Genomic DNA, 27,759 nt, shown 5'->3' on the forward strand with positions numbered 1-27,759 from the left:
TTGGTGGTTTGTTAGTGGTTAGCTTTGAGTTTCATTTTTCTTTAATGTAGACATTTAGAAGAAATAGTTCAAGTGAAGCTTCACCTGTGTTTACAAATCAAGTTATGTTAAACTCCCTTATGAGGCTGGACTGCTCAGAGATTCTGTAGGTGAGGCCTAAATTTTATAACAGATGTACTTAACCTTACAGTTTCCAAGGAGAGGTTTAAAAAGAAGAGAACCTAGAACAATGTGGCAAACTGTAAAGGGACTGTAGCCACTTCTGTTCTTACTAGATTGGCTCTCTGCAGGACATGAACAGAGAGGCACACTTTGTCAAGCCTCTTTCTAGCACTTCAGGACATCATGCACTCTGGAATGGACACCAAGGGCAGTTATAATACTCTCTCAAAAAGCTTGTAGGAAAACCAGAGTTGCATCTAAAATGATGTCTTGTCCCCAGTGCTGCTGCCTAAGGCTGTAGCACCCTAGCTTTGTCAAGATGCCCTAAACTTTTCTTAGTGAAAGTGTCATTATGAATATTCCCCACATGATTTTAAAATACTTTCAACGTACAATTTCTTATTTGCACTGAATAAAACATAAAACTGTCTGGAAATGATTCAACCATTTTGTGAGTTGAGTTCCAGAAGGAGAACTGGGATATTACTACTTACATATTTCATAACTCTCATAGGGAAGTGAACACATTACCCAATGTTCTATCAATTCACTAGTAAAATATTCCAATCTCATAAAATACTATTATCACAAACCCTTTACACACATGATCATCATTTTATCAAACAGTTGCATTACTGAAAATGGAGATGGCTTTGATCTTAAAACTTATTTAAATTAAAGTTCATTAACAAACTGTCTTAAGAGAAACCAGAATTGGATGTATCTGTGAAGAGACAAATCCTTTGGTGAAACACACAATAGTTCTCTGTTAAGTTTAGTTTTTTTAATCTTATGAATATTAGTTTCTCTAGTTCACATGCTTAATTCCTCCCTATACTATACTATAGTATACTACTGGTACTTGAAAATTAGCAATTATATCTTTTTCATCATTTTTTCCCACAAGGTGCAGACTAATGTTTTATGCTTATTAAAAAATCATCATTTATTAAACAAAGTAATGCTTTAAGAAGCTTCAAGAATGCTTGTGTGTGTAAACACACATACATATTAGGAAGATAATATGTGTGTGTATACACCACATGCATATGTATACATTTTTATGTATGTATCTCTAAGCCTCACTTAGTGGGTTTGTTTGATTGAAACATACATCAGTGAAATCTCATTCATACACTGGCGTGGAACTTGAATATCTTGTATTAGCATTGGGTGTGTATGACAATTGTAATAAAGAAGAGATACTCATGAAGAAAAAAATATACAGAATTTTCTAAGCATGTAGGACTGTCACCAGATTCTGTCCATTCCCAATCTTACAAAGGGATAGAGCTGTGATGGATTTTTTTTGATAAGGAAAGATAAAAAAAATAAAATCTATTTAAGAAAAACTTTTCTGAGAGAACCTATGGTGATTTAATCGTTAGTGAGAAGTACATTTTAAGTAGACATAGCTGGAGGAGAGATTGTTGTAGTGAGGAAATAGTGGGTTTCTCAGGAGTACTTCTGGAGCTGTGGGGGGCCACTCAGGGTCAGAGGAGGACTCTCACCATCTTTGAGCACACTTTGCCCAATGCTGAGCAAAATATTCTGTTTTTGCTCAATTATCTGAAGACTAATGTAGTTGAAACATTCCAATGGGGAATAAGAAAAAAAATCTGTTACTTGGGAAAAATACATCCTGCAAAATAGGCAAGCAGAAATAGATACATAAAGTTCATATTAAATGTGGCTTCAAGCTAAAACCAGGAGTGGCTTATTATATGGGCAGTTAATTGGATGACCAAGAAGACTGATTACTTAACCAAAGACAAATTTATTTTAAGCCAGATCTTCCTTGAACCTAGAAATAGTATCACTAATCAAGTCATTTAAATGACATTTTTTTTTTCCTTTAGGCACTAGTGTATCTTTCAAGACTACTAAAAATAAATGGTGCTATGGAAGTAGGGGAAGTTGGTGCAGGATATTGGGGCCCTTCCCATCACATCCTATCCATAGCTAAAATGAGTACATGTACACACATAAAGTTGCCTGGTAAATATATTTTATGGAATCAATGAAGTTCTGCACTTGGCAAACAGGAGAATTTATTTTGTATGTAATTAAAGTCCATTTATAATGAGAAACATATTCAGAACACCATGACTAACATTCTATACAATCTTACCGTTGGTTTCTCATCTCTCATAGTTGACTGGTAAAATTATAAAATTCTTTGGTTAATGTTATGAATTTACAATCCCACCTAGAGAGAACATAAAACCTTATATTAAAATTTCAAAAATTTAATTTAGCTAAAATTTAAAAAGTTCAGAAGAAAGAAAGAATTTAAAAGCTGTAAAAGAGCACCAAATCACATATAAAGCCAAACCTATTGGAATAACAGCAGATGCATCGTGATGACATAGATAATGACAATGTATTTCAAGTCCTGAAAGAAACAGCAATCAACCTAGAATACTGTATTCAGAAAAGGTCAGCCTTCAGAATTGAAGGAGAAATAAAAATGTTCCAAGATAAGCACAAACTAAAGGAATTCGCAACCATTAATCTAGCACAGCATAAGATACTAAAAGGAATCCCACACAAAGAAGAGGTAGATAAAAAATAACCAAGAGAATATGGTAAATGATAAATCACATTAGAAAAATAAATAAGCATATGATAATTAGGAATGAATCAAATGTTAAATTTTAAAAATGACAAGAATAATACATGCTGCTCTATAATAACACTTATGTCAATGGTCTTAATTCCTCAGTTAAAACATGTAGATTGGAAGATGGGATTGAAGAATAAGACCCAACTGAATGTTGTCTCCAAGAAACACACCTCACAGGCAAATAAATCAACAGACTAAAAGTAAAATGATGGAAAATGATTTTATATGCAAATGGAATTCAAATGTAAGCAGAGTCCCTATTGTCATGTCAAACAAAGAAGACTTTAAGACAAAACTGGTCAGAAGAGACAAAAAAGGTTTATCACATTGGTAAAGGGAACACTGCAACAAGAAGATATGACAATTATAAATATTTATGCCCTGAATGTCAGTTTGCCCAATTTCATAAAACAAACATTACTAAATATAAAGGGTATAATGGGCCTAATGCAATAATTGTGGGAGACTTCAGTGTATCACTCTCACTAATAAGTCATCTACACACAAAAAAATACATCAGATTTAAATTATATTATTGATAAAACAACTTAACAGATATCTACAGAATATTTTATCCAACAATGGCTGAATAAGCTTCCATTTTAGCACTGGTTTTTCCAAAATTGATCATATTTTAAGGCATAAAATCTCAGCAAATAAAAAAGATTTGGTTTCATACTCTTTTCATATATTAAAGGAATTAAATTAGAAATTAACAGCAAGAAAAGCTATAGAAACTATGCAAATCCATGGAGAATTCATTGAACAATACACTTGAATGATTAATGGGTTATACAGTTAACCATGGTGGACATTTTAAAATTCTTAGAATTAAACAAAACTGGAAACACAATATACTAGAAGCTTTGGGGTATGGTAAAAACTGTTATAAGAGGAAAGTTTATAGCAATACATGCCTGCATAAAACAGCAGAGAGATCTCAAATAATTGAACTGCTTATTTGCAAACCAATACCAAAAGTAATAGAAATAAATAATACAGATCACAGCCAAATTCAAGAAATAGAAACATAAATAATAGTAAAACGGATTAAGGAAGAGTTAGTTCTTTGAAACTATAATCAGTTTTTTAAAGTAGCTAAAATAATGAAAACAAAACAGAAGACCTAAATAAAGTTAGAGATTAAAATGGAAATATTAGTGCAGACAAAACTGAAATCTATAGGGTCATTATAGACTATTTTGAAAACTTATATTCCAATAAAATAAAAATATTTAGTAAAAGGATAATTTTTTAGACATATATGATCTACCAAAATTAGAACAACAGGACATGATGAATTCATCAATGAGACTGAAGCAGTGACAAAAATGTCTTCCAACAAAGAAAAGCCCAGGACCAGATGGAGTCATAGCTGTATTATACTAGATCATTAAATATTAATGCAAGTACCCCTCAAATTATCCCATGAATTAGAAAAGGAGAAATGCTTCAAAACTCATTCTACAAAGCCACTATCAACCTGATAGCCAAACTCAATAAGAACACCCAAGAAAAGGAAATACAGACCAATTTCTTTGATGGATATAAATGTAAAACTCCTTAATAAAATATTAGCAAATATTCAATAATGCATCAATTGTCACACACCATATTCAAGTTGGTTTTATTTCAGGGATGCAAAGATAGTTCAACATAGGTAAATCAATAAATGTTAATTCATTACATAAATAGAAGTAAAGATAAATATCACATTATCATCTCAATAAGAGCAGAAAAGTCATTTGAGAAAATTGAACATCACTTCTTAATGAAAACAATAAAGAAACTAGGGATAGAGGGAACTTACCTCAACATCATAATGACTATATATGTCAAACCCAAAGTTGATATCATACTAATGGAGAGAAATTAAAAGCATTTCCTTTAATATGAAGAACATGTCAAGGATGTTCACTTTCACCACTCCTAGTCAACATATTACTTGAAATTTTAGCTAGAACAATTTGGGAAGAGGAATAGATAAAAGGATACTAGTAGGAATAGATGAAGTCAAATTATCTCTGTTTGCAGATAATATGATCTTATACCTAGAAGACTTGGAATTTATCACCACAAGAATCCCAGAGCTGATAAAGTAGCTGGATGCAAAACAACATATAAAGATCAATAGCTTTTCTATATACTGATAATGAATCTTTTTTAAAAGAAATTAGGAAAACTATTTCATTTTACAATAGTTTTTTTAAAAAAGTAAAATACCTAGGAATACATATTTAATGAAGAAGGTGAAAAAATGTCTACAAGTACAATTACAGAACACTGAAAAAAAGAAGTAGAAGACACTAGAAGATGAAAAGACCTCTCATGTGCATGGGTAGGCAGAATTAGTACTGTAAAATGAGCATATTATCAAATGCAATCTCCATGAAATTACCAAAGATATTCTTCAGACAGAGAATATAAGCCTAAAATTCATATCAAAGAACAAAATACCCAGAATAGCCAAAGTAATTTTGAACACAAAGAGCAATGTGTGAGGTATTGCAATAGCCAATTTCAATTTATAATACAGAGCCATAGCATCAAAAACAGCATGATATTGTCATATTTCAATGGAATAGAAGACAGAGACCAGCCCACACATCTGTAGTGATCTGATTGTTGACAAAGTGCCAAAAATATATGGTGAAGAGAGGAAAACCTGTTTTAAAAATGATGTTACAAAAATTGAATATATAAAAGTGGAAGAATGAAATGAATTCCTTCTCCTACTCCATATTAAAGTTAATTCAATATGGATAAAAGATCTAGGTGTAAGACCAGTAGCTCTGAGACTCTGAGAATCAAACACAGGGGAAACATTTCAACATGTACGCACAGTAAAAATGTCTTGAATAGAACTCCAGTTGCTCAGAAAATAGTAGTGAGTATTGACAAATGGGATTGTATCAAATTAAAAAGCTCTTGCACAACAAAGAAAACAACTAACAGAGTAAAGACATGGCTTACATAATGGGAGAAAAATCATTGCCAGCTACTCTTTTGACAAAGAATTGGTTTCCAGACTATATAAAAAAATCTGAAAAACTAAATGCTAATAACTAAATAACTTATTTGGTAAATGAGCAAGTGAACTGAACAGAAACTACTCAAAAGTACAGATGGCTAACAAATATATATAAAAAAGGTTCAACATCTTTATCTGTCAAGGAAATGAAAATTAAATCTATGCTGAGATTTCATCTCATTCTAAGCATAATGATAATCATCATGAATACAAACAATAATAAATGTTGGTGAAGAAGTAGGGAAAGAGGAATTCTGATCCATTATTTGTGAGGCTGTATATTAATATAACCACAATGGAAATCTGTATGGAGGCTCCTCAAAAAAATAAAAACAGAACAACACTATGATTTAGTTATACCACTCCTTGATATTTATCCAAAGGAATTAATGTCAGCGACTTTAAAGATATATGCATACCCATGTTTATCACAGCACAATTCATAATAGCCAAGTTATGTCCTCAGCCTAAGTATCTGTCAATAGATGAATAGATAAAGAAAATGTGGTATGTATATACAGTGGAATTTTATTCAGCCATAGAGAAGAATGAAATTATATAATTTGCAGAAAGATAGATGGAATTGTAGACCATCATGTTAAGCAAAGTGGGTTAGATTCAGAAAGTGAAATACATATGTTTTCTTTCACATGTAGGAGCGAGAATGGAAAGAAAGGAATAACATGAAAATGGAAGGGACACCGATACAGTAGAAGAAAGGGAACAGGAAAGGGAGGAGGCCAGGGTAAAATTGATAGTATTGTGTTATATGACTGCATCAGTATGCCACAATGAAACCCATCATTCTGTATAAATAAAATAAACTAACAAAAATGATTTGAACGTTTAAAAAAGAATATGAGAAAGCTTCTGACTTTCAAATGACTGGATATGAAGTAACCATAGGATTCTACAAATCTTCCAACTGGAATTATGCATGCTTGTGTCTTATAGAATAAGATGAACAGCTCCAAATAGTATAGTTAAGAGGGTGTTAAGTTTTTCATACTTTGTAGCATCTTTAAAAAATTCAACTTAAACTTTCATCTGAATTAATCACCAAAGTGAATATTTCCATAACTTGTCTATTTCTACATTATCTCATTATCCCTCTGGAAGAAAAGATGTTAAAATGTAAGTTGGTTTTTTGACAGTTTTCTGAATTGAGTAGGGGGGAAAATCACTTAAAGTTATATAATGAGATTGGTATGTGAAATTTTATCCAAGAAAATAGATCTCATACCACACATACTGAGATTTTGCAAAAGGTGGGAGGGGGAACCATTGCAATTTAAAAGAGATTCCATTTATCCATCTAAAATCTTACCTTATTCACATTTGTTAAGTAGTCTAAAAATATAAGATACTTTCACAGATGCAAAAGTATATAATCGAATGATTCTTGAGAGCTAAAGGACTCCTCAGAAATTAACCTAGAGTCTTTGGTTGTGCCCTTTCTACACTGTGACATGGCATAGAGGTGACCAGTTGGCTCATTGCTCTCTTCTAGTGCCTTGTACTTTAACTTGTTGGGTCTCTGGATCATTCTGGTGTGTGCTGTCTTCTCTGGATTGATCATGTACTCCCACTTCAAAGACTGTGATCCTTGGACTTCTGGTATGATCTCAGCACCAGACCAGGTATGGTTTCCTTGGGGGAAACAGCCGGAATGAGTGAGGTTCTGGCCATCGTTGGTGAAGTGTAGTCTGTTCTGCCTTGTCCTCTGGACACTTCTCAAACCCCAAGGACTTAGCTTCTCTCCTCTGCTGTTGATGGTGTCACATGCACCAGGTTACAATAAGGGGAATTGAGCATGTAACAAGAGGAGACTTCTAAGGGCTGGGAATGTAGCTCAGGGGTAGAGGACGTGCCTAGCATTTGTTATACCCTGGTTCAAACTGAGTATTGAAACAAAACAAAACAACAACAACAGCAACAACAACAACAACAACAAAACACATTTCAATATCTAAAGGCCTGAGACCAGTTTAAAGCTGGGGAGATAAGAAGGTGAATTTGGCTTTGGTTGTCAGTTGAAGAAAATGACCCTTATTGCCATAGCATTTCTGATCATGCCTTCTTAGCATAGCTTAAATATCATGCCAACATATTACATTAAATGTATTTTTAAAATTCCATGTATAGATAGTATGCTCTGGAGGAACAATCACTCTCCTTCTCCTCCCCTGCATGTTCATTCATCCTGCTTGTCATAGAGTGGCTGCTTTGCTACAAGCCTGGTCTAAGGTGGAACCATAATATCTGGATGCCATAAAGGCATGTTTTAAGGGTTTGCTTTTCGGGTTTAATTGCTAACAATCAGAGTAAATAGTCAAGAAAATGGCGTTATATATATATATATATATATATATATATATATATATATATATATATATATATATATATTACAGAAAAGCTACATTCCCACATTTCTGATGTTGCTGAGAAGAGCATTATTCCCCACCCTTCAACCCTTCTCTCTCTTTCTCTTTTTCTCCCCCTAGCTGATGCCTTATTTTGTTATGGAGCTCTTTGCCACAATGCCAGGACTTCCAGGACTTTTTGTGGCTTGTGCCTTTAGTGGAACATTGAGGTTAGTATATCAACAACAATGTGATGCTGATGGTGACAATGACGATGACAATGGTGATGCAATAACAAGGTTAATGGAGGTAATAATCAACAGCATCTGCTTAGCACTTATTATGTGTCCACTGTCATACTGAATGCTTTATTTGTATTTGCTCAATAGTTGTCACACAGCATTTGAGACTAAAACTTTACTCACATTATTGTTGGTTTGCTGATTCAGAAATAGGTTTAACAAGGTAGACAACTTATCCATGGTGAGTTAGTAAAATGCAGAAGCAGGATGTAAGCCTAGATTGTCCTTAATCCACACCATTCTGTTTATTATCTCGACCTTTACTGATACTGTATAGTTACCTTTGCATCACTATAATGAAATACCTGAGATGATTAAATTATGAAGATAAATGGCTTATTTTGATTTATAGTTTTTAGGTTCTAGCCTCTGATCAACTATTCATTAGTTTGGAGTTCCAAGGAGGCAGCATGCCGTGGCAAAATAAAATCACTCAGCTCATGAGCCAGGAAGTAGAAGAGAGGGATAGGAAGGGGTCAGGGCCCCATAATCTTCTTTGGGGACATTCCTTCTATGATCTAAGGACCTCCCAAAAGGACTTAAGTCTCAAAGATTCCATCACCTCCCAGAAGAACCACCTTGGGGACCAAGCCTTTAACACATGGACTTTTAGTGGATATTCATCATTTGCACTATAGCATTTTGTACCTGGACCCCAAAGGTTCATGTCTAGCTTATGATGTAAAATAACTCATTTCAACCTGGTGTGGTTGTGCATACCTGTAATCTCAGCGACTCAGGAGGCTGAAGCAGGAGGATCATGAGTTCAAAGCTAGCCTCAGCAAAAGTAAGGCACTAAGTAAATCAGTGAGATTCTGTCTCTAAATAAAATACAAAATAGGGCTGGGGATGTGGAACAGTGATAGACTGCCCCTAAGTTCAATCCCAGGTAAACCCCCCCAAAAAGATGGCTCATTTCATCACAAAAGTATCCACAATTTTAACTGTTCTAGCAATGCTCAAAAATCTGACTGTAGTTTCTCCTGAGACTCGAGGCAAGCTCATTTGTGAGCCCTGTAAATATCAAAGTTATGGACATTTAATATACAGTAGTGGGACAGGTACAGGGTGTTCATTTCCATTTCAAAAAAGAGGGATAGGAAAAAAATAGAATTAGTGTCTCAAGGCAAGACCAAGAACTTAGCAGTAAAAATTAAGTTCTAAAATTTTAAGTCTGGTATCTGGAGTGTTTTATGGTGAAGGTGGGCTCCCAAGACTTTGAGAAGTTCCTCCCATGTGGACTTTCTGGTTGCAACCTATATGGTCTTTCTCTTGGGCTGACTTTGCATGCAGCCTGTAGTTTTCTCTGATGAGTACTGCACATTGCTGGCATCTCTGCCATCATTGAAATTTCAGCTTTGCTGCTATGACTCCATGCATTGCCCTGTTGGGGTATTCTTGCAGGGGCTCTGACCTGAAACATACTACCTAGCCTTCCATGTTTTCCTTTGAAATATTGAGATTTTAGTTGGGTGTGATTGAACATGCCTATAATCCCAGCTAGTCAGGAGACAGAGGTAGGAGGATTATAAATTTGAAACCAGCTTGGCCAATTTAGTGAGATCCTGCCTAAAAATAAAATTTAAAAGGGCTAGGGTTGTAACTCAGTGGTAAAGTACTTGCCTAGCATGCATGAGGCCCTATACCAGGGAAAAAAAGAATAAAATAAAAAAATATTGAGTTTTTAATTCACAATTTTCCATTATGATTTCTGGGTTAACAACATTGTCATAAAGGATTCTCCATTCTATGATTTTAAGTCATCCAGCCCCCATGTTAGTATATTTACATTAAAGCATGTCTATTATGTTTATAATATAGTAAATCAATTAAAGTTGCTAGTTTATTTTACTTCTACAGTAGTAGACAGTTTTTCTATTGTTTCATAGTTAATAAGCCATCTTTAAACCATCTTCTTGAAAGACTGCTTTTATTATTTCCTAGATTCTTTGTCTTTGAGAGCTTCTCAGAATGCTCTTTTATATTCCATTCATGTACTGATTTTAGCTATGGTGATATAAATAATTTTAATGACTGTGATTTAAAATCTGATTTATGTTAGACTGTTATATATGTATTGCTTTTCTTTTACATAATATTCTTGACATCTAGGTCTCCCTTAGTTACTTTAAGCTAATTCTTCTGGGTCTGTACATAAATCGTAATATCTGCAAATATTTTTGAAGTTTATCTTCTTATAATTTCAACTTTGTTTTCATTCTATTATATAATTGTGCTTTGAAAACAGTGATTTATTTTTAAAAGAATAGTTTTAATAGTATGTGTTTTAAAGGGAATAGTTTTTAAATTGTGATTTTTTTTGCCCCACTTGAATTTAATAGTTTTCTATTTTAGCAGCTAAAATATTCTGGTCTACATGAAGAATTAAATAAGATTTCATGCTTTTCTACAAAGAAAACCTAAAGTTTCAAACTTTCTGACATCCAAACAAGTTTTAGGTCTAGTAGGAGGGAACTCTGAAGGAAAGTCAGAGGGAACATCAGAACTCTTATGCATTTTTGGTTTTGCTGTTTCTCTGTCTGACCTCTTCTGCATTCCAGCTACACAGGGGGCTTCAGAATGTAAAAAGGAGAAGTGCCTATCCGTCAAGGTGCCTCTATATAATTTTCCCTTCATCCTCCAAACATCTTTTCTTACTTTGCATGACTCCTTTCAATACCTGTCTTTATTTCCCACTTCCTAAAGGGAATCTTGTGGATAGTCTGTTTAGGTCTCTTTGGGGCATATTTTTATGGGATCTTGTTGTTTTTCTAACAATTTCACAACTGGAATCAATTGTATAATTGGTTTTAAATATCTGCATTCCTAGTTAAGAGTGTAAGACCCATGTTTTTTTCTGTTCACCATTGTATGCCTAGTACAAAAAATTAAAAAGCAGACACATTAATTTATGAATTATGAATCAGTGGCAAACTGATTCTTGGGTTAAGATAGTCATTACTTCCAGCTCTACTCCAACCTAAACACACACACACACACACACACACACTCCCTCTTTTATTCCCTGCTAACTTATTAACTATTCATTAAGAGGAATTAATGGGAGTCAGAACATAAAAGTCTCAGTTTTTCTGTGTAGTTTGTGGAATAATTGAAAGAGCATTATTGCAGAAGAAATTATGATGAATGAGTACAGGCTATGTATTCCTCTGAAGTTCCAGAACATGGACATGTCGACATCTCCTTTTTATACACCTCTCCTTTGTCTATCTGCCTTGGATGATAGGGCAGGTTGATGGCTTAGCCTTGTTTAGTTTGAACTATGTTCTTGCTTTTCTTTCCCTTTAGTACTGTGGCTGCCAGCATCAATGCCCTAGCAACAGTGACCTTTGAGGATTTTGTCAAGAGCTGTTTTCCCCATCTCTCTGACAAGCTGAGCACCTGGATCAGTAAAGGCTTATGTAGGTACAGCTGGTAGATCTTTTACTCCGTATCATAGAATGTATATTTGGTGCATCTCAAAATCTTTCATGTGCTATTCAGGATATACTTACAGCCACAAATGCACACTGAGACTTATGAAGAATCTCTATAGATTCTTATACTTCTACAGATGCCAGGATGGTTATAGAAAATAATGACTACCTAATTCACCTTATATAAACTTTATTTTCAGATATCTTATGCTCTATACTTATCATACAAACATCTCTTGATTATGCTGTATTGATCATATTAGTCATCTGCATAGGAAGACGTTCTGCTAAGTATGGTCAATTACTCTAAAACACCCAAATGCTTTTCTAAAGAAAATCTCTTAAAAGCAAACTCCCAGTAATCTTACCTCAAAGAATAATTGTTTCTTATTTAACCATAAGATTGCATATTATGATTATAATCACTGGAGCACTTATCATTGTATAGTTTTAAGAAGTTTACTTTATTTTAAGTATAAGTAAATTATACACTTCATTTATTCATTATAGAAAATCTAGGTAATTTGATAAAATGTTTGTATTTCACAAATAAAATTTTATCTAACCAATTTTGTTCCTGATTGATTTTCTCTCAGCAAACTACAGTAAGTCTTTTCTTGAATTATTACATATTCTTAGAAAATATGATATTTGAATGATTGTATAATAATATATAAAATGCCTTTTAAAATTTTATATTATTGTTACTTTTTTCATTTTTAAAACTGTGATAAAAACACATACACATAAATCTTTGACTGCATCTTTATTTTTTTCCCTTTGTACAAATTTCCAGGAGAAAATTACCAAGTTAAGAAATACAAACTGGCTGACATTTCTTGATACCTATTAAGACAGTTCCACTAGGGTCAAGTCAATGAGTAGTGCAGTGAATGGTGACATACTTCTCTATGTGCTTGATGTTTGTATTTTTTAAAATTGATCAAATTAATGGGCATATAACTCACTTTTTTGCTTTAATTTAAATTTTTTGATTTATAGTATTTCAAGCATACCCAGATGATAAATAAATTGCTTATTTTTTGTAAAATATAGACATATTTTATTTGTTGGTGAAATATTAGATATTTTATTGTTCATAAAATTTATTTATATATACAGAAAAAAGTGACCCTATTGCAGGATGTCTCACAGTATTTTTAAACATATTTTGAAACACAGAAATTCTAATTTTATATTTGATCAAATATGGATTATTTCTTGTATTTCAATATTTCCTTATCTGTACAAAGTTTTACACTCAAAATTCATGCATATATTTTCTTCTAGATTGCAAATACCTTTATGTTTCACATTTAATGTTGGATATTTCTAAATTATTTGTTTATACATTAAGATGAGGATATAAATTGTTTTCTATTTCTTATACAGCTTTGTTTTCAGCATCATTTATTCAGTATTCTTCATTGAAAAAAAAAATATATATATATATAGTCAATTTATAATTTCCCAGCCCTTTTATATATTTGATTTAGAGACAGGGTCTCACTGAGTTTCTTAGCACCTTGCTGTTGCTGAGGCTGGCTTTGACTCGTGATTCTCCTGTCTCAGCCTCCTAAGTTGCTGGAATTATAGGTGTGTACCACCGCGCCCAGCTTATATTTTTATTAATAGTAATGCATAATATGAAGTTATTTTATAGTAATGAATAATATGAAGTTCTTTCATTTATAAACATGTTTTATATTACATAATTAATTGTCTTAAATTGTTTCTCAATTGTAGGACAAATTATATCTACTTTCATTCATAGCTTTGGAGTCTTATCAAAAATATCTGGTATAAAAATGTTACCACTTTTAGTTGAAAAATTAAATTTTTTTCTGTTGTTACTTTTTATATAACAATTGTTTTGGCTATGCATGTCTTTTTTTCCTTTAGATTGACTTTAAAATTATTCTTTGCTTGTAACAGGTATAACAGCCCACCCCTGTGCCATGGCATTGAATCAGAAATAAAAATGCACTAGGGAAGGACTAAGCTTTTCAAGCAGAAATCCACTTTATTTTTCAATTTAATCATCTATTTTCTAACTCACATATTGATTATACTCATGTTTTCTCCTTCAATTCTTTGCTTCTTTCTCTCCCCTCCCTCCTACTCTTCCTCTTCTTCCTCATCCTTTTTTTCTTCCTTTCCCTGAGATTATGAATAAGGTGCTTTCCCCATAATATCTCCAAAACCATTCATTGTCAATGTAGAAGTGGAAGTTTTGTTTGTTTGTTTGTTTTTGTTTTTGAAAGTACTTATCTGTTCGTTTACTCAACTCTTGTTAATTCCCAAAATTTAAATTGTTTTTAATAGCAAATGTGGTTATTATTTACAAATATTCATTTTCTATTATACCCTCCACTTTTTGTTTTCTTCTGGGGTGGGATCCTAGTATGTTGCCCTGGCCAATCTTGGGCTCAAGGTTCTCTTGTCTCAGTGTCCATTTTATAGATGTTATAGGTGCATGCCACCAAGACTAGTTGTGATGCCATACTTTTTAAATTTAGGTTATTTGTTTGCTATATAATCCACTTTTTTTGACTTTTATTCCTAACTTGTCCCTTTCCTCTATATACTTGAGAAACTCAAGTTTTTCTCAATGTTGTTTTGAACTTTCCAAAACCTAAATCTAGTAACAATGATGAGATTTTAATTATATTGTTCTGTTCTTTACCATTTATTATAAAAATAAAATTATACAGCCAAGTTTAAAAACTTTAAAGTTCACATATATATTATGGATGATATACACATCAGTTAGATCTCTCATTAGCATCATTCTAAACTTACTTTTTTACCTTCTATTTAGCTCTCTGTCTATTCATTAATCCATCATATTTTTGTAGTTTTAAAAGTAAATTACAGAGATCAACACATTTTTCATCATAATCTTAGCATGTATATTGTTAACTAGAATTGAGCATGTAGTTCAAGTATTTTTTATTGTAAAGAAATTTATTTATAATGAAATGGACTAATGTTAAAAATATTTTTCTGAATTTTGATAAATCCATATACTTATGTAACTTTTTATGAATATATAAATACTTACCATCACTCCCATGCCCTTTATAGTCACTCTGTACTTCTACTTTTTTCTAGAGGAAAGTATTAATATTATTTTTCTTGTAAAGATTAATATTGCCTCTTCTAGGAGGTCTGAAATCTCACAGTACTCATTATTTCTCTGTAAGACTTCTTTCATAGCATATTTTTGAGATTTATATTACACGTTTTTTTTGTGTATCAGAAATTCATTTTTTTTAATTGTTAAATATGTCATGTAGGAATATAACACAGGCTCTGTATTTTTTCAATAGTTAATTAGCTTGTTTTTTAACATCCATAGCCATTCACAGGGCTGGCATCTAGAACATTCCATGCATATCAGAATCTGATGATACTCAATTTTCTTATTTCCTTAAAAAGGTGTTACATTTTCATGTAACCTGTTTACCTCTTTTCATATACTTTAAATTATCTTTAGATTACTTATATTACCTAATACAATGTAAATAAGGATGTAAATAGTTATTAGACTATACTATTTAGGGAATAATGCCAATAATAAAAGTCTGGACATGTTTATTACAGACACATTTTTTTAAAACATTTTCAATCACAGTTGGTTGAATCTGGCAATGTGACATCACAGATATGGAGGACCTTATGTCTATTGATTGATGTAGGCTATTTCAGTTTGACTTTATTGTGTTGTGACTAATCTTGCATAAATCCTTTTGTGAACATATTTTCATTGCTTTTTTACAAATAGGTAGAAGTGGAATTTCTTGGTCAAATATGATAATTTTTATTTTATTTTATTTTATTTTTGTAGTCCTGCCTCAATCTGTATCCATCTTCATCTAGAGTTATTGGTGTTGTACCCTATATTGCTAGTTTTCTTTTAACCTCATTTGTTTTCTCTTGACCTACACATCTTTGATTCATTAAGACTCTGTTTCTTGTATAATATTGAGAGTGCCAGTTTTTAGATGCTTTCTTTTTTTCTGTTTCATCAGGAGGATTTTTTTCAGAAAGTGGACCTTTCCTTTATTTGAGAGTTATCCAATTTCAAGAGTAAGATTCTGATAATGATTACCTGATAAAATTAGTAAATACCAAATCTGAAGTAAAATCATAATTTGACCTTCATATTAATATATTCATTCTGTTCTTTGGCCTTGTTTTATCATGGATTCCATCTTTCTCTTTACTTTTAACTTATGTTCAAAGAAAGAGAGATGGATACTGACCATGCTAACTGGGAAGTTAAATTGTCTTGATTTTACTTCCTATCTGAGTTAGTACTAATCACAAGTGGATGGGCATTGTTCCAAGTTCAAGACTCAATTTCTAGCAGATATTCATGGCTATGTTGGGTTGAGGTGGAGGTGCCTTCTATGCCTATGTTTTGTTTTCTAGTCATCTTAGCTGATGACTAGCAGATCTGGGAAAATCGACAGAACTTCCTGCAACTCTAAAGCTTTGTTCTCCTCACTTTCACTGCTTTGTATGGTGACATGCTTTCAGGTATCCATGGAACTCACACAAATTTCCCCTAAGCTTCCTGCTTGTGCATGTTGACATTGAATGCAGTTTGTGGTAGTTTAAAGATTTGATGGGAAAGGAAGCTGAATGGACTCCCTATCACCACAAAAAAAGGAGAACCCCTGAATTTGAAGGATGATTGCCTAGAATTTCATTTGAACAGATGGCTGTTGGTCCAGGAGAAGGGCATTCAGTAGGAGAGAGAGAAAATATCATTGGCTCTTTTCTTCAGGCAGATGTAGCTCTTCTTTTTCATGAAACAATACTGAGTCAGCGCAAACATTGTTTTCTTCAGTCTAATCCATCAAGTTTAAAGATAGCAGGGCCATTTTGGAATTTTGACAAGGGCTTATTTATCAACCGTGGTTTGTGTTGTTTTTGTGAATTTCCTTATTTTTCTGTGTCTTATTGAGAAGTTAGAGGATATAGCATCAAAATTTGTTTGCCAATTTCAAGAGTGAGATTCTCATAATACTTAACTGATAAATTAGTAAATACCAAATCTGAAGTAAAATCATAATAATGGAAAACACATAGTACTTGTGGAATACCAGACACTACTCTGAATAAACTAAATTGAGGTAAATTATAGGATTAATTAGTTAATTAATTTATAGTCCATTCTTAGAATGTGAACTTTTGGGGGGTACGTATCAAGTTTTGACTTTTAATACTGGCATGAATTAAAGTGTCCAAATTATGCTCAGAATTCAATGAAATTAAATTAATAGTAACACTGGGAACTGGACTTAGTATTTTGCAGAGAGAGAACATTCAAACAGAGTGAACAAAGTGGTTTCCTGTGCATTTATCTCTCTGTCTCTCTCTGGCTTTTTGTCTATCCCTCCTTTTCTTATTTAGTTTTCAAGCAATTGTGGAAACTCAGCATATTTTAAAGATAATTTTTAAAGAAAGATATACAGTAAACAATGCTTTTTTAATAGTTTAAAAGAAGATAACATCCTAAAAAATGACTGAAAAGTACATGCTGACACATTTAGTGAGTGCTGTGACACCAGAGGAGCACAGTACTCTGAAGCTGCCCATGTTGATGCGTAGACAAATACGTGATTGTGTAATATACAGAGGGTCCTGTGGACGGTGTGCATATAGCACTAGAGGAAAAAACCAAACAAAAACAAACAAACAAAAAACAGGAAAGCTTTCCTGACTAGAAAAACTGTGAGGTGCAATGCATATTACTTAGCCATCTGAAATCCAAAGAGGGCTAGTGCTTCTTTTTTTAGAACACTTCTGGTGAGTGGTTCACCAGGTATTAGTTTCCATCAAATTTAGTCTGGATTTGTTTGGGCCCTTTCCACATTTTTATGCTGTTTCTGTAAGACATTTTTTTTTTCTGAAATCCTAGAAATTATTTGATGCTTGACTCAGGTTTCTTCCACCTGACCTGAGAAAGCAAATGCTCAGAGGAAGGGTCACCTTAGTTCCCTCAGTGGGGCTTGTGATGTCCACATGTGGACAGCCCTCACTGCAATCCCCTGGAGGAGGGCTGGTATTAGGCAGTGCTGGTTGGGGACTCAAGGAAGGAAATGATGGTCATATCTTCCCTTCTTCCAGGTCTCTTATTTGGCATCCTGTGCACCTCCATGGCTGTGGCCGCATCTCTCCTGGGGGGCGTTGTACAGGTAACTAACAAGGGAAAAGACACATTTAACTTCATAGCAACTTTGTCCTCACTCATTTTTCTAATGTTTTAACTATTTCTCTAGTCTCCAACTACTGATATTCAAACATATCAGGTCCCAATTAAACATCCATGCAATATTTCAACCAAAAGTATCTTCAGAAGCAGAAACTTCTACAACAAGAATGGATAGAGACAAAGTTCACTGTGTTAAAATTAATTTAAAAATTCTATCAATAATAACCATAATAGTGAAAACACCAATTAACATATATAATACCTATTATGAACTAGGTATAGCCCTTTATGTATTACCTAATTTAATGTTTATAACTTTCTTAAGGGGTTATGTAATTAATATATTCATTTTCCTGATGAAGAAACAAAGAATTGTCCCAAACTCACACAATTAAAGAGTGGTGAAATTAGGATACAACTAAGTATTATTATCAAAATCAAACTGTTGCTCATATATTCAACTCCCAGTTCCATAAAACATTAGCATTACAAGGAAGCACAAGAATAATCTATTGCAACACCTTCATTTTGTAGATGATTGTAGAAAAGAATGAAAATATCCTGCTTAAGTTCTCACAGCTACCTGGGATTGATTGAACCCAAGGGGCTTTAGTTACATCCCCATCCCTTTTTAAATTTTTTAAATTTATTTTGAGACAGGGTCTCACTAAGTTGCTTAGGGCCTTGCTAAGTGGCTGAGGCTAGCTTTGAAATTGCAATCCTCTGTGTTGGTTCCTAAGTCACTAGAATTACAAGTCTGTTCCACTGCGCCTAGCTATGATATGGGTTTTCAATAAATGCTGCCTAATTGAAGAAATGAGTAAGAGTAAATGAATAGAAACCACTGGATAGTGAACAGCAATGGTAAGATTGAGTGGATATTAATAAAATAGAATCCATATTATATATATATATATATATATATATATATATATATATATACCTTCTAGTTCACAAAAGGGTTCATCCTACTTTCTCTTTCAAAGGACTACTTACATAGCTTCAGTTATTTCCATTTTAATATTCAGAGAATAAATCTGAGATATTTAAGTAACTTGATTACTTACTGTTTAAAGAAGATAATTTGTGGAATCAATTTAGTATCCTTTCTGTTAAGTTGTGAACTTACTATTTATCACAGATGCTTGATTATAATCCTTTTACACAGCTTGAAGTATACTGATATTTCCCTATCCACAAGAAACACTGGCAACTAGGTGAAGTTTGTTTTTAGTGACCTCATGTGCATTTTTTAAAGGTTTATTTTCACAATTCATGGAATCTCTATTTCTAATCTACTTCCAAAGCCTTGAGGCTTGTTGTTTTCATTTGGTATTTATTCTTTAAGAGGTGTCAACCTGTTTAATTTGGTGATAATTTGAATCTCTAAATTGTTTCCTCCCAAAAATATTTGCATTGGTAAATGAGGGGGCTCCAGAGAAGGCCAGGACTTTCCCAAGTACTGGGGAAAAATAACACTTAGAGTAGGGAGTGCATTGAGGGATGCACTCACCTGCCTGTCCTACTTTAGATGAGAGTTGGGCTCACTTTCCTGATTGAAATGTGTGCCACAGGGAGGAAGAGCAGGAAGAAAAGATTAACATTAAACAGATACATGAGGTGGGATGGAAAGGGAGAGAAAAGGGAAATTGCATGGTAATGGAGGGAGACCCTCATTGTTATACAAAATTACATATAAGAGGTTGTGAGGGGAATGGGAAAATAAACAAGGAGAGATATGAATTACAGTGGATGGGGTAGAGAGAGAAGATGGGAGGGGAGGGAGGGGGGATGGTAGAGGATAGGAAAGGTAGCAGAATACAACAGTTACTAATAGGGCATTATGTAAAAATGTGGATGTGTAACCGATGTGATTCTGCAATCTGTATTTGGGATAAAATTGGGAGTTCATAACCAACTTGAATCTAATGTATGAAATATGATATGTCAAGAGCTTTATAATGTTTTGAACAACCAATAAAAAAAATTAAAAAAAAAAAAAAGAAAAAAAAAAAAGAAATGTGTGCCACACAGTTCATGAAGTATAGGAGATGCTGGCAGGTAAGAAATGAAGCCCTGATATTCCACTTCCTTGGAGATGTATTTGTCTCCAAGATGGTCCATTCATTTTTGTGAACACATCTGACTTTGTTGGACACATAAAAGCAACTGAAATTTTTCTATGTTTTAATTGGTTCTTTCTAGTTATACATGATAATACAATTCATTCTGGCATACTTATAAAAGCATGGAACATAATTTGTCCTGGTTCAGTCCTCAGTACTTCCCTTTTCCCTCTCCTCCTCCCTCCCTCTGTTCTCCTCCCTCTACTCTACTGATCTTTCTGCTATTTACTTATATATATATTTAAACTCAGTGTCTTTTGAATATACTTGATGTTGATATTCAATGAAATATATTTATATATGTGCATAGGAAAGTTAGGTCAGACACTTCTCAAAACAAGAAATACAAATATATGAAGTTGATCTATTTAATTTTCCAAACAGTTTTGCTATATTTGATTTAATGAAACATTATTCATATTCTGATGTTGCATGTAGAAGAAGACAGGAACCCAAATCTCTCAGTGTGAAGGATAGAGCCAGTTTTAATTTCATGTTTGCAAAACCACCCCACACGTATGAGATGTTCTTGAAGGTGGGGCAGGAATGACAGACCACTTAAACAAAGGCAGGCCGGTTCAATGTGTGGCTGTTCTTGTTGTCATTTTTTAATTTGGTTTATTTCAGAGATTTTGTTTGCTTGTGTAGCAATGCTGGTGTAAGACTTTAGTTTGAAATGTTACAAAGTATGTCCTGGAGAATGTTATCCTGTGAAATGTGTCACACATGTTCCAAGGAAGAAGATTTTCATAGTCAAAGACTGGAACATGGTGCACACTGCATTGCTCTCTCAGATCCACAACACACATTAATACATTGAAGACTCTGGGAAATCCAACAGTAAGGAAACCTGTTTCACTTGAAATGTGTAACCACAGAACCATAATAAGGTGGGAGAGGGGAGAGAGATCAGATAATGGTAACAAAAATCTCCCTTTAGCAAGAGAATTGCAGCCTTCCTTCTAGAAAGGTCATTCTAACCAACACACACCTGTCCTAAGGACTGTCAGCTAAGGGCTGAAGTGACATGAGGATACATTTTTAATCTCATCCGAAGAAAGTACTTTCTAGATCTCAAAACATTACAACAACAAAGGATATCCCTCAAAAATTTAGAGATCACTAACAGGGTAGGTAATAGCAGCAATGAAGATTGTGAGAGTCATAGTGCACATTCTGGGCCCCTTATCATGTGCTCCCTGGTGCTCAGACATTATTCTGAACTTTCTCTTGGATTCGACATTGAATACTAACTAAAACAATAAAAAAAATACAGAAAAAAACACTAGGAAGCAGATATTATGATGTGCCCTTGACACATGAGGAATAAAGCATGGAAAGGTCAATTATGCATAAGCTCCTCAGTCAACCCTGAACACAAAGCATATTCCTGTAGACATTGCTGTTAACTTGTAGGAATAGCTCAGATTGGATTTTGAGCATTAAGGAGAAAACTGAGTTTGATGAGCTTTAACTCTTCCTCCAATTAAACATGTTTAATAACAAAAAGAAAGATAAAAGTTAAAAGTAATTTGCTTTGTCCAACACAGAAATACATATGTATATTATATTTCAACACACACACACACACACTTAAATCCAGAAACTCTTGGATATTTTTTTTCCCTGAGGCATCTGGCTAGCGACTTTGTAAGAGCTTGTTGATTTTTATTTCATGAAGGAAGAGAAATGTATTTACTATTTCATTGATCTTCTATATAATAGCCAGTAAATTAGCTTCCAAATTTAGCAACTACAGCAACTATGAATTAGTGCTGTTGATCAATAGAGGAAATATCAAGAATATTCAATTGAGAATAATGGGGAAAAGGAAGCCTTTAATCTTACCTGCTCCATCATGTCAAAGACATATCTGAAGCACTGACTTTGCTAAAAAGTAACCTGGGAAAGCAATACTAACAATGCATAGCAGCTCATCTTTCTGGACAAAGACAGAGTGTTCTGGATATGAACACTGAAGAGGACTGGAAGGTCTGTTGCCCCTGCATAGTTTTATAGAGAAAGAAGAAAACTGCAGTTGAATGAATGTGAGTTAGTAACAGAAAGTTCAACAAATCCTAGTGATGTGGGTCAGGGCAATAATTACAATTCAAATATTCTAAATATAAATGGTGGATTCTTTCAAAAGATTGCTTTTCCTTTAAACAGAAGAATTAGGACATAGTGGTCTGTGCTCTTGACATTCTTTTGTAAGACTACTTTTAGAAAGAAAATATAGAATTTGGAGCCATAACAATTTGAATTTATATCTTTACCTCTGCCACTTGCTAAATACAAAGTGAACTTTGATATTTTCTTTCAGCACCAATTTTCTCAGATACAAAATTTAGTTAGTGTTACCTATTAAGATGAGTGACTGTGAGGATTAAATTTGTCCAGGGTGCACAAGCAGTTCTGTCTTGCATATAGTTGGCCCCTGAAAAATAGGATAAGATCTTAGATAAGATCTGTCCTCTGTAAGTGCTTTGAGGAACTGGAAGGGGCTTCATTGACAGTAGTTGGTGTGAGTACATGCACACAAGTGTATATTTATGTGTTTCTTCATTTGCATAGGCTCATTCACTTGCACATAAATGCACATGCATTTTCTAACTCTTGGAAGACCATGGAATAAAGCTTTATGTTTACAGAAAATTAGTTTAAAGAAAGTCCCTGGCCAATTCAATGGAGTCTATAACTTAGAAGTTGAAAGATGTGGAAATACACTTCTCAAACTCTCTCAATTTCCAAACTAGATGGAGCATAATCATGAGAGACAAAAAATGGAAGGTGGAGTGTATAATGTCCTCTCCACATGTCTGAACTTAATGCTTCAATATCCTAGAGATGTAATGGGTGGGATGGTAGTGGTTGGGTAACAGACAAAAAAGAAAGAATGAAAGAAAGAATTGTTCAAACTAAGCTAAATAGTTTATCAACTAAGATATAAAAAATGTAGTAGACATATTTATTTAGTACATTATTTTTATTTTTCCACATTTTTATTGGTGCATTATAGTTTTACATAATGAAGGGAATTGTTGTTACTTATAACAATATAATACAGTACATTATTTTTCAAAAACAATTTTTTAGGATGCTCGTAACTGACCCAAGGCCCTTGTGCATGTTAGGCAAGCACTAACCTATATCTCTAGTCAAAAAAAGAAAAAAAACAAATAACTTTTGATAATATAAAAATATAAACAAATGTATAAGTTCCAACTCAAGTGAAACCTTCTTCAAGCAAATCCAAATCACCTGTTTTCACTTTGCAACCATACATATGTGCACATATACTCACACATATATACAAGCATGTGTGTGGGTTCATATGTATGTAACTTTCCTTTTTATTTATTTATTTTTTCAGTTTCTTTTTTTATACAATGCTTATCACTGGATCCAGAATTGACCTAAGGAAAGCACATAATTAATAAATGGCACAGTCTGGACTTGAACCAAATTATATCAAGTCCCAGAGAAGGATGGTTCTGGTAGAACACAGATATAGTAGAGTTGTGAGACTCATCTGATCTCCTTCATTCCACAGGCTGCCCTCAGCATCCATGGAATGTGTGGGGGACCAATGCTGGGTTTATTCTCTTTGGGACTTGTGTTCCCTTTTGTGAACTGGAAGGTAAGCATCTTACATCCCTCTTTGTGATTCCCAGCTCAGATAAAACCCCAGATATATTTCCTCACCTCTTTTTCCTCTAACCTCTGGTTGGAAAATCTATTTATCTTTGCTAGGAAAAGAATTCATAGTAGAATCAAACAGAATCAAAATCCTCCCATATCTGACTTCAGAAAAGCCATTTCAGAAACAGAAAACAAAGAAGGGAAGAGGTGGTCATGAATTACCATATGTCATGGTTATCAAAGCTAACTTTTTAAGGTTTAAATTAAGTTTTCTCTCAATTAAGGGACAACAAAATGAACTTAAAACAAGACACTGGATTCAGAAACAGTTTAGTTAGAACAGAAGTTTGAAATGAAATTCAAGTGAAAATACATGTAAATTTCATTTTGTCTGTAGTTATCTAAAATTATAACTAGCTTTATTAACTTGATTAACTAATCTGTATGGAGGAGATGGGACATGACTGGGATATCATGATAGCTGTGCTATCTTCATTTGGCTGGGCTGGTAAGCTAGAAGTACGGATTCAAGAAAATGTTGCTCAGACTTGGAGGGAAGATGGCGGCGAGGGGAGTGCATTACCCCCGTGTGCTGCTTCACTGTGTGGGAGTATGACAAGTCAGGACGGCTAAAGGATATCTTGTTAGGAATTTCCAGCAATAGTGGGGTGCGCCGGAACCTGGAGGAAGGATTTCCATCGCACGAGGATCGGCTACGGGGACTCAAACGCGAGAGGTTTGTCGCACGGAGGGTAACACTGCTTATTCAGCAAATCGCCCCGCGGCTAGAGTCTGCAAGGCGCGCTGGGATAGAGACGCAGGGTTACAGCGCTGCAGTTTCTGCCAGACGCGCAAGCACCGCACTCAGGGCTGAATTCTGGGTTCGAGACGGGGGAAGGAAGCGGTCCATCTCGGTTCTCCACACCGGTCAGACCACAGAGGAGGCCAGCAGCCACCATGTTGGTAAACTGACGTCACCACACCTGTTTTTGACTGACCGCAGCTCATTCAGCCATAGAACAGGTAATTTCAGGCTGCAATTCGCCTGCGGCTTGCAGACAGATTGCTAGGGTTCAGCGCCTGGGGGCTTCTTAAAATCTGATCTTATCGGAGTGAACACGGAGCGCGGGGCGGCCGAGTTCCGGCTCCCGGAACCGTCCCGGAACCGCCCTGGCTCAGGGCTGCGGAGCCTGCGGAGGCTGCTTCTTGGACCCTGCTACTATCAGAGCAAACACGAAGCACCAAGAAGCCGAATTCCAGCTCCCGGAACTGAGCCCACGGGGACTGCTTCTTGGAGCTTACACTTATAGGAGCTTACACCGAGCACAGAGCGGCCGACTTCCGGCTCCCGGAACCGTCCCGGAACCGCCCTGGCTCAGGGCTGCGGAGCCCGCGGAGGCTGCTTCTTGGACCCTGCTACTATCAGAGCATACACCAAGCACTAAGCGGCCGAATTCCGGCTCCCAGAACTGAGCCCGCGGGGGCTGCTTCTTGGAGCTTACACTTATAGGAGCTTACACCGAGCACGGAGCGGCCGAGTTCCGGCTCCCGGAACTTCCCTGGACCGGGGCTAGGAGCCCGCGGAAACTGTGTCTCGGTCCGGGTCCTGCTGAGGGCAGGTCAGGACTCACCCATTGCTTGGGTTGCCCGGCAAGGGGAACGAAATGCTGCCATTCGCATAGGATACCAACATGGCAGAGATCTGATGTCAGCAGAAAGCGGTGGAGGAGAGATCTTCATCAATACCAGCGGTGACATAAGCAGTTGGTCTCCTGGTAAGGGGGGTGAGGCTCAGTCACCTGAGTCTCCTCAATTTGTCCTCGAGCCAGAGGGAAGGAGCCGGGCCGCCGCCAGCCCCCGGAGCAGGCCCAGCGGCTCGCCAGCGTGGTGACCGCGTGACCCCAATTGGAGAGGGGGCGGAGCGGAGCCGCCACCCACACCCGCCAGGTGGGCAGACCCACGACCCAGTAGTACATGGGCGTGGTAGGAGGGGCAGGGCAGAGCCGCCCTTCGCGCTTGCAAGGTAAACAGACCTGTGACAGCCTGGCGGGTCAGGCCCAGTGGCCTGCCAGTGTGGTACACACATCACCCCAACTCGAGTAGGGGCAGAGCAGATCCTTATCCCACGCCCGGATCAGGCCCTGCCGGTGTGGTGGTCACGTGACCCCAATTGGAGTGGGGGTGGAGCGGAACCGCCACCCGTGCCCGCAGGGTGAGCAGACCAGTGATCAACCTGCAGATCAGGCCCAGGGGTCCGCAGGCGTGGTAGGAGGGGCAGGGCAGATCCGCCGCCCGTGCCTTCCAGGTAGGCAGACCTACAACAGACCGGCGGATCAGGCCCAGGAGCCTGCCGGCATGGTACAAACACCACCCTAATTGGAGTAGTGACAGAGCAGAGTCGCCTCCCTTGCCAGGAACAGACCCAGCATCCTGCAGGCGGGGTAGTCACGACATCCCAATTGGAGTAGGGGCAAAGCAGAGCCTCCACCCGTGCCCGAAAGGTGGGCAGATCTGCGACCGACCAGCGGGACAGGCCCAGTGGCCTGCTGGTACGACAGACACGTCACCCCAATTGGAGTAGGGGCAGAACAGAGCCGCCACCAGCTCCCAGAACAGGCCCAGTGACCTGCCGGCGTGGTAGCCACGACACCCCAATTGGAATAAGGAGAGAGCAGAGCCGCCGCCCGCACCTGCAGGAAAGATACGCAAGCAGTATGAAAAGACAAGGAAAGAAAGGACCACAAGCAATGCAGGTCAACGCAACTTTAGAAGAGGTAACAGCTGCAGCAGATGGAATGTCAGATAAAGAATTCAGGATATACATGCTTCAGATGATCTGGAGTATCAAGGAAGACATTAAACAGCAAAATCAGACAATGAAAGATCACTTCGACAACGAATTACGCAAACAAATCCAGGAAGCAAAGGATCAACTATACAGGGAGATAGAGGTTATAAAAAACAAGCAATCAGAAATCCTAGAAATGCAGGAAGCAATAAACCAACTTAAAAACTCAATGGAGAATACTACCAACAGAGTAGAACACTTAGAAGATAGAACATCAGACAATGAAGACAAAGTATTTCAACTGGAAAAGAACATAGACAGCTCAGCAAGACTGTTAAGAAACCATGAGCAGAACATCCAAGAAATATGGGATAACATTAAGAGACCAAACTTAAGAGTCATTGGGATACAGGAAGGTACAGAGCTCCAAACCAAAGGAATGAGCAGTCTATTCAATGAAATAATACAAGAAAACTTCCCAGACTTGAAGAATGAGACAGAATCCCAAATCCTAGAAGCCTACAGGACGCCGAATGTGCAAAATCATAAGAGATCCACACCTAGACACATTATAATGAAGATGCCCAACATACAGAATAAGGAGAGAATTTTAAAAGCTACAAGAGAAAGGAAGCAGATTAGATTTAGGGGTAAGCCAATCAGGATAACAGCTGATCTTTCAACACAGACTCTGAAAGCTAGAAGATCCTGGAATAACATATTTCAAACACTGAAAGATAATGGGTTCCAACCAAGAATTGTGTATCCAGCGAAATTAAGCTTCAGGATGGAGAATGAAATTAAAACCTTCCACGATAAACAAAAGTTTAAAGAATTCGCAGCTAGAAAACCATCTCTTCAAAACATCCTAGCCAAAGTATTACAGGAAGAGGAAATGGAAAATAACAATGAAAACCAACAGTGGGAGGTAGGACAGTAAAGGGGGGGGGAAACAATCAAAGAGGAAAACAAACAATGTTTAGTAACAGAAATAAACAAATATGGCTGGAAGAACAACCCATATCTCAATAATAACCCTAAATGTTAATGGCTTAA

General features: G+C 35.8%; 1 protein-coding gene across 1 annotated transcript in view; it reads left to right on the plus strand.

Annotated features, from left to right (window-relative positions):
* Positions 1-27,759, plus strand: part of Slc5a12 (solute carrier family 5 member 12) — a 63,539-nt gene that overhangs the window by 16,485 nt on the left and 19,295 nt on the right. Inside the window, exons 7-11 of the mRNA XM_046438198.2 lie at positions 7,330-7,459; positions 8,324-8,412; positions 11,794-11,906; positions 18,063-18,130; positions 23,827-23,913. Of these exons, the coding sequence (XP_046294154.1) occupies positions 7,330-7,459; positions 8,324-8,412; positions 11,794-11,906; positions 18,063-18,130; positions 23,827-23,913 (487 nt within the window). The remainder of the gene's footprint in view (positions 1-7,329; positions 7,460-8,323; positions 8,413-11,793; positions 11,907-18,062; positions 18,131-23,826; positions 23,914-27,759) is intronic.

Source organism: Marmota monax, unplaced genomic scaffold (assembly GCF_021218885.2).
Source record: "Marmota monax isolate L192 unplaced genomic scaffold, Marmota_monax_Labrador192_F-V1.1 WCK01_AAM20220418_F8-fsc00061, whole genome shotgun sequence".
In the NCBI taxonomy this organism is placed as follows: Eukaryota; Metazoa; Chordata; class Mammalia; order Rodentia; family Sciuridae; genus Marmota; species Marmota monax.